This window comes from Takifugu rubripes, chromosome 17, assembly GCF_901000725.2.
Source record: "Takifugu rubripes chromosome 17, fTakRub1.2, whole genome shotgun sequence".
In the NCBI taxonomy this organism is placed as follows: Eukaryota; Metazoa; Chordata; class Actinopteri; order Tetraodontiformes; family Tetraodontidae; genus Takifugu; species Takifugu rubripes.
Genome location: NC_042301.1, coordinates 8,002,627 through 8,011,118, shown reverse-complemented (window position 1 = coordinate 8,011,118; position 8,492 = coordinate 8,002,627). Strand labels below are relative to the sequence as shown.

Below are 8,492 nucleotides of genomic sequence, written 5' to 3'. Positions count from 1 at the left end.
CTCAGGGAGCACCTAGCCACCCTGTGGAAGAACTAACCCTAACTCATTTTGGCCGCTCATATCCGTGATCTTGTCCTTTCATGACCATAGGTGAGAGTAGGAGCGTAAATTGACAGGTAAATCAAGAGCTTCACCTTGCAACTAAGCTCTCTCTTTACCTTAATGGTCTGGTTCACCGATTGCATAACTGCACAATCTCCCTGTCAACCTCACGCTCCATCCTTCCCTCACTCATGAACAAGAACCCAAGATAGCTGAACTCATTCACCTGAGGCAGGACTTCTCCACCGACCTGGAGAGGGAAGGCCACCTGTTTCCGGTCGAGAACCATGGCCTCATGATGGAGGTGCTAATTCTCATCCCCGCTGCTTGGTACTTGGCTGCAAACCCCCTCAGTACATGCTGGAGGTCCTGGTTTGATGAAGCCAACAGGACAACATAAGCTGCAAAAAGCACAGATGAAATCCTGTGGTTCCCAAGCTAAACTCCCTCTGGTTCCTGGCTATGCCTAGAAATTCTGTCCCTAAAGATTATGAACAGAATCGGTGACAGAACTGGCACAGAGACTGAACAGCCGTTAACAGAGGGTCTCGGATCCTGTACTCATGGAGCACTCCCCACAGAATACCCTGGGGGGACACGGTCAAATGCCTTTTCCAGATCAGAAAACACATGGTTGGGCAAACTCCCATGAACCATCAAGCACCTTTTTGAAGGTATAAAGCTGGTTCAGTGTTCCACAATGAAAACCACATTGTTCCTCCTGAATCCGGGGTTCAACTGTCAGCCAAATTCTCCTCTGGCATAGACATTCCTTAGGAAGCTGAGGAGTGTGATCCCCCCATAGTTGGTACACAACCTCTGGTCCCCCTTTTCAAAAAGAGGCACCACCTCCCGGACTGCTACTCCACCAGCACTGTTCCCAACTGCCACGCGATGTTGCAGAGGCGTGTCAACCAAGACCGCCCCACAACATCCAAAGATTTAAGGTACTTAAGGTATTTAAGGGCGGATCACAACCACTACATTGCCACACAGAAGCTTGCTAACTACATTGTTGCTTCCCCCACCTAAGGCGCTGGATTCTGGTTTGCCAGAAAGATTTTCTGTGAAATGTTTTGGTTGATGCACAGCAAGAGTTTTGGACTGGTTCAAATATTATTGAAAATATGGACATTTGTGCTTTATGTCTTTACAATCCCTTACATACTATAAAGAGTTCTAACTTTCCACTTCGTCATCAGGTCCAGCTCATAACTACATGAAGGACCTCCTACTGATTGTATCTGTGGTGATGGGAGTTGGAGGCTGCTGGTTTGCCCAGGCCCAGAACAAAAACAGTAAAATCCACATTGCAAGAATGATGAAAGATTTAGAAAGTCTGCAAAAGGCTGAACAAAGTCTTATTGATCTGCAGGAACAGTAAGTATTGAGTGTTCAGTTAATAACTGTAGATTATTCCACTGACTTTACTTTTGGCTAACTGCTTCACAAACATCACACTCTCTCAGATTGGAGCAAGCCCAGGAAGAAAAACGTAATGTTTCAGAGGAGAAACAGAACCTTGAGGAGAGGATAAGGGATGAAATCATTGGGGCGCAAGAGGAAGCTAACCGTTTGCATGAGCTAAGGCAGGGAGCTGTGAGTGAGATCAGTCGCCTTAGATATGCAGAAGAAGAGCTTGAGCAGGTAGACACCTCTCATCATGTATCCAACATTGACGTTTCACATGCTGCTCATAGTTCTCATCATCTAAAAAGGAAGACTTGCTATAACAAGTTGAACTTTAAGTTAATGACGTTTGTCTAACACGCACCATCAGTTCCTTGAAGCACTGAAGCAGGCAGAGCATGACATACATGCTACCTGGACAGCCTCAGAGGCTTTACAGCAGTGGCTGCAACTAACGCATGAGGTTGAAGTCCAGTACTACAATGTCAAGAAACAGAGAGCTGTACTGCAGCTCACCTTTGCTAAGGAAGAGGTACGTCATGCAGCGGTGGGCCTCAAATAAATGCAAATGGCATTTATTGTGATTAATGCTCATATTTGCCTTGATTTCCCTCACAGGGAGATAGGATAAAGAAAAAGAGGAGTTCTGTCTTAGGGGCTCTCCATGTTGCACAAAGTTCTTCTTTAAACCAAGTTGACAACAAAATCCTTGAGGCAAAGTGAGTTGATCGTATCCGGTCCAAGTTCCAAACTGTATTTCGTAGTATGTTAAAATGTTCTTGGTGCCTTCCAAAGGAACGCCTTGTCTGAAATCACTGCCTGTCTCCGGGAGCACCTCCATCGCTGGCAGCAAATTGAGCGGCTCTGTGGTTTTCCCATCATTCGAAATCCTGGCCAAGCACACCTCACTGCTCAGCTGTACTCCGATTCAGGAATCCTTGGCTTGCATCGAGTGCCTCAGTCATCTTGTGCACTTCAAAACTCCATCCATGGATCCATCGAGGATCTATTGAACGCATCTGCCCCAATGATCTCAACACAAATGCCAGGTATGTTCTTTATGTCAGAGTAGAGGAAACTCTTTACACACCATGAGTGTTTTGGGGGGATTTGCAGCAGAAACAGGTTAGCTAACCCTAACCCAAATAACAGAATACTGTCAATGTGACAATTGTGCCATCCCCCGTAAACTTTTGGAACATAAAGTTTTAATCTGCCAGGCAGATTAGGGTTCGGGTTCCTGTTTGCAGCTGTGCAGCATTTGCCACTTGGTGAATTTGTGATTTTGGGGTTCGGCTCCATTTGTCATAACACAGTCATAAGGTGCTAAAAGCTTGAAATTTCACTGAAATCTATACATATCTATAAATGTTGATGCACTGATACACAGATTAGCACTTCTCCATTGCTAGTTTTGAATATACAAATAACTAATTTAGTTGACTTTATTAGGATCCCCCACTATCTGAGGTAGTTTTACAGCTATTCTTAAATGGAGACTTACATACAGTACATAATATTAAAACACAATATATAAAACATAATATTGCAACACAATTGTTATGTGATACCACCCTATAGGCTTCGGTCTTTGCCTAGGAGTAATTAATTCTGTTGCCCTTCCAGTTCCACAGCTGAATTGTTGTTCTAGAACAAGTCAATCAACTGTATGTTGGTCACGAGGTCCTGGTGGTCAAACAGCAGTTCCTTTGATTTCACTGGACGCTGACCTTCTGATGCCCATCCACAGCCCTAACCCATGCTGTCATGAAGAGGCGCTTGTTTTGGAATCACCAGGTAGGAGGTTACTAGGAGAAGAACTGGAAATAGTTTCTGGTTCTTTGAAAAGAAGAGTACCAAAAATGCCAAAACATGACAGTGACAGTCCTCCAGACAGCATTACGGGAAACCTAGCTCACGATGGAGCTGATATCCAATTGGAAGTACCCAAAGCCTTGGTGCAGAAGGACAATTCTAGATGCTTGGTATCGAAGTCAGACCAGGCAGCCCAGCCAGATCTTATGCTAACCTCCCAGAGTCTGTTGAAGTCTTCACCAAGCCTCCTTTCCTCTGGGCCTCCGAGTCAGCTTGTATATGATGGAATCCTTGGGAAGTCTTACAGCACGGCTGCTCTGGCTCCATCCAACCTCTCCACTGGCACAAGCAATCTGCCAAAGATCAGGCTGGGAGCCGATTCAGAGGCCCACCTGTTGATCCAAAAAGACAAGAGCCAAAAGTCAGTGAAAATAAAAAATCTTTTCAAAAAGAAAAGTGAATCGGCAGCAGAAAAAGTTCAAAGCCGTGTTTAGTATTTAAAAGCTTTAGGGTTTACTTAAGTGAAGAGGGAATCTGACCATGGAGTCAATTTGTTGTAGCTACCAATAGAAGGAAGTTGCTGTGCCTTCCAGAAAAAATGTGTCCTTTTCTTATAATTCTTATTGGAGATCTTTTTTATTGGAGCTTTGCCAGTATTTGAGATGTCACTGATGGAACATTGGCAAAGTTTTTAAAGTTTTCAAGTTTCCTGAGGTTTTCAGTGAAAGCACAGGTTTCTGACATTTCTCCTTGGAATCTAAAATTGGCTCCTTTTATCAAACGATGATAACCACAGACATCGACAATGGAGAAATTTAATCTTTAATGTTCCTTTTTTATTTATTGTTTATTCAGGAAGATGTTATGTCCACCTAATATTGTGAATATTTCCTTGAGTAAATTTGGATCTTTTCTAGATGGAAACTTTGTTGAAAAGACGTCCACAGATATATTTTTTAATAAATATTTCACAAATTAAGGATTTGTGCATTACTTTTCAGTCGATGATGGATGTTTTATTTAAATGCATTTGGATTAAAGAAAAAAACAGACTCTAAATCATCAAGTCATTACTTCTTTCATCGTTGTTCATCAGAATAAGAATTTACTGCCCTTCTCAACTTTGCTAATGAGGTCTCATGGCTACAGTATGTTGCCCTGTGATAAGCTGGTGACGGGTCTTAATTATCTTATATACCATAGAAATAATGTCCAATAATATAATGTCCATCCAGTCTTGACGAGCACTAAAGGGAATCTGATAGTACAAAAAATAAACCATGTTTTTTCAACCATAGTAAAATGATGAAGTCCACGGTGAACTGATTATAAATCTGTAGTACTTTAAAGATTATATATAATGTATATAAGAGATTTTAAGAGATAATATATATATATATATATATATATATATATTAAGAGATTTATATACACTGTATATATATACTGTATATATATATATTTAAAAAAATCTCTTCCTCGCCCTCCTGGGCGGTGCCTCCTTCCTTCAGACTCGGGTCCTCTACCAGAGGCCTGCACTCTGAGGGTTCTGCCCAGGATCTCAGCTTTGTGCCGAAAAAAGTGGCGAGCGAATTTATTGAAGATCAAAGGGATAAAAAATACACCCGCCCATGGATCAAAATGAATGCACAAGGCAAATATAGTGGTCAATATAGTAGTAAATCACAACCACAAATGAGTCACCTGGGACATACTGTATGTCGCCGTAGCACCACCTCAGGTCTTCAGGCACCTGAACGCTCACCGGGCCAACAGGACGTCTCCGGACTTGGGATGACACCTTATACTCTCTGCTGAATGCTAACAGCTCGTTATTATATTCACTAAGGAGTGCGCTGTAAGACAAATTTATGACCTCGTCCATCCTATACAAGGACAGGAGGCACCGGAGGCCTAGCAGACAACACACAAGTGGTTCAAAACTCCAGTTAAGGCTGAGACTTGGAAAGCTTGGGGTTTTCAGTGTAGCATTGAATTTTTTAACCCTTCAACAGGAAACCCCCTCCCCCAGATAGGTTAGCGTTCGGGTTAGTGCACAACAATTAGGGTCCGAAAATTTGAAGTAAGCTGCAGAAGGTTTGCAGCCACCTCAACATTGAGGCTATTGTGGGACACTGAAGTGCAAGGCAAGGCCCACCAACAGGCAGGTAAGGACCTCTCCAGAGCTGCGTAAAGGGAAATCAGGGGCCATTTCCAGTTTCACACATTCTCTGGTTTTAGAGCATCAGCAATGTTTGTCAAGACAATTATTATATAACAATTAACATCGTATGCTTCTATTGCACCAGCTCCAGCCTTGATCCATCATTTCTGACTGTTATGACCAAAAGGGGGAAAGTGTTCTGCACAGTAAAATGAAATTATAATTGATTTAGGGTTTGATTGCTGAAAACGTACATAAACCTACGCAGGAGCTCAAATGTACGTTTTCTAAAAGAGGAGAATGTACGTCACTGAGAAAGTCAGGCTCTTCCAAGATGACATTCTGAATGCAATAATCACCACCAGCCAGTCAATAAAGCATATTTTCTGAGCGTCAGCTGAAAAATCATTAAAGTGCTCAAATAATGAGCATTCAGTCTGGCCTTGCTAAACATGGTGCCTCAGACACTACCGGTGTGTGTGCGTGTGTGTGTGTGTGTGTGCCTGTGTCTGTGTGTGTGTGCCTGTGTGTGCCTATGTGTGAGTGTCTGTGTATGTCTGTGTGTGCATGTGTGTGTGTCTGTGTGTGTCTATGTGTGAGTGTCTGTGTATGTCTGTGTCTGTGTGTGTGTGTGTCTGTGTGTGTGTGTGTCTGTGTGTGTGTGTGTGCGTGTGTGTGTGTCTGTGTGTGTCTATGTGTGAGTGTCTGTGTATGTCTGTGCCTGTGTGTGTGTGTGTGTGTCTATGTGTGAGTGTCTGTGTATGTCTGTGTCTGTGTGTGTGTGTGTCTGTGTGTCTATGTGTGAGTGTCTGTGTATGTCTGTGTGTGTGTGTGTATGTGTGTGTTTGTGTGTGTGTCTGTGTGTGTGTGTGCCTGTGTCTGTGTGTGTGTCTGTGTTATACAGTGCAGTGTAATGAGTTTTAGCTCTTTAGACCTCTTTAGCTCTTTTGGATATTAATGAATAAAAGGCAACAGCCTGTTCCTGCTCTCATTCATCACCTCTATCGGACTTGTTATGCAAACGCATTGACTGGTTTTACTGTTGTAACTCTGAGGTAAAGAGGTTACTACATAAGAGAAAAGCTTAGTAACAGCTGTGTTGATGTAGTGCTCCATCCTCCCTCTACACACATCTACAAATCAATGTGTGGACAGTGTTATCTGGTATTGATTTTAGGCCCATATTGCTAATATTGGACGTGTGGTATAAAAGGTGCAACACAAACATCCCACTGTCACATCCAGCTGTGGCTGCAGGCATTTTACACTTTCATCACACACCTAGCAGGTAACGCCGATGAAGCCGTGGTCACTTTTGATGAAATGTAATTGAATTTTCTGGTAGTTTTGCAGACATGTCAGGAAAAGATGTCATGGCCGTTGCACTGCTGGCTGTGCTGCTCATCGCCACTGCAGCGTCCTCAGCTGGCAACACGAAAAAGACCGACGTTCTGCAAAAGCTTCTGACCAAAATGGAGAACGTGAGAATGCTGAGGGGCAAACAGCAGCAGGAGTCTCAGCCCGACCTCGCTCGGGTGGAAAGACGTGCACAACTGTCTGACGATGAGCGGGAGATAATGACCAAACAAATAATGCAAGCGCTCTCAGGTATGCTGGCGAGCGAGGTCATATCACCTCCGAAAACATGTTTGCTGCATCCGTGGTTCTGTGGTGTTGGTTTAACCCTAACCCGTTCTTACTGAACACAATTTCATCACTAGTGACTCACGTTTGACTTGCTTGACTTTTTCACAGATAATCATCAGAGCCAAACGTGTTACTGTGAAAAAAATATGTTTTAAAATTCTATTTTATCATTAGTTCCATCTCATTGAAAGAAAAAGTCACTATGAAATACACTTTTGGTACTCGAGTATATTTACTGCTAGAAATGACAGCACTGATTTTATGTGGATGATTCATGTAGTAATTATTTATTTATTATTTATTATTCACAGAAATGATGAACACTGACTGCATGTTGGACCGGGATTACCAAGGCTGGGTGGACTTTGGTCGTCGGGATGCAAAGTGACAAAAGCAGCACCGGCCCGAGAGCCCCCACCGTCATGTTTGTGCAGATTTTCTATCAACTCAACGTTTTCATGGCTGAATCTTTGTAAAGAAATAAAAATGCAGAATTACACCAAGATGTGTTCACTCAGCACAGAAATGGACCATCTGAATGGAAATCAAGCTTTATTTGCAGAATGGACAAAGCAAAGAGAAACTGGGTTTTGGTTGCTGATCTCAACCTGGTTTTTGAATCTTTCTTTTACGATCCACAGTATGAAATCTCTTTTTGCGACAGTTGATTGTTCAGAAAGGTTTGGCGCGTCACGCTGTTTAAGTAACTCATCTTCAGGTATCAAAATAAATCTTATTAGGGGCAATCCAGTCTGAGCCCCCAAGCCAAGAAATACAGCAAATTATTCAATATATTAATTCAACACTATATTAAATATACATTTTATGGAACCTTTACTGATGGTGACACCTGATTTGCCAAGAAACATTGACAAAATCACCACACAAGTTACATAACGATTTAGTTCAGTCGTCCGCCTCAGAGCTAAATGCCATTTCGCACATTTACAATACAGTGATCCCTCGCTATATCGCGTTTCATCTTTCACGGCTTCGCTGCTTCACGGAGTCGTTCGTTGCAGTTCTCAAATATAATCGAAGGTGGCATATCCGTTTATAGAAATCTTCTTGCTCAGAAAAAGAAAGAGCGCCAACAACTCCCCGTAACAATGTTCTTCTCTCGGAGAAAGACTCCTGCGCCTTCAGTAGAAACAGACGCTCCAGCGGAGCGGAGTCAGGACGAAGAGGCTCAGCTGGGACTGAAATACGCCCGTGACAATGTTTCCAACCTTGTATTACTAGATTAAAATTATTGTTTTAAACAAATTTTGGGCTTTAAAACAGGTTTTGATTTTTGGTTTCATTCTATAGTTCAGTATTGCATTGTAAAAAAAAAATAAAAAAATGAAGCTGACTACTTCACGGATTTCACTTTTCGCGTGTTATTTTTGGAACGCAACTCCCGCGATAAACG

General features: G+C 42.5%; 1 protein-coding gene across 5 annotated transcripts in view; it reads left to right on the top strand.

The window, feature by feature from the left end:
- Positions 1–7,577, top strand: part of LOC101080161 (stromal interaction molecule 2-like) — a 20,650-nt gene extending 13,073 nt beyond the window's left edge. For 3 of the 5 annotated variants that reach the window (XM_029850359.1, XM_029850360.1, XM_029850362.1), the window contains 6 exons: positions 1,245–1,422; positions 1,512–1,689; positions 1,823–1,984; positions 2,071–2,171; positions 2,248–2,501; positions 3,079–4,495. In XM_029850359.1, coding sequence (XP_029706219.1) covers positions 1,245–1,422; positions 1,512–1,689; positions 1,823–1,984; positions 2,071–2,171; positions 2,248–2,501; positions 3,079–3,761 — 1,556 coding nt within the window. In that variant the 3' untranslated portion in view covers positions 3,762–4,495. Of the gene's footprint in view, positions 990–1,244; positions 1,423–1,511; positions 1,690–1,822; positions 1,985–2,070; positions 2,172–2,247; positions 2,502–3,078; positions 4,496–6,784; positions 7,040–7,389 lie in introns of those variants that run through there. The other 2 variants (XM_029850361.1, XM_029850363.1) reach the window with 2 other exon arrangements.
- Positions 7,578–8,492: the final 915 nt, after the last annotated feature.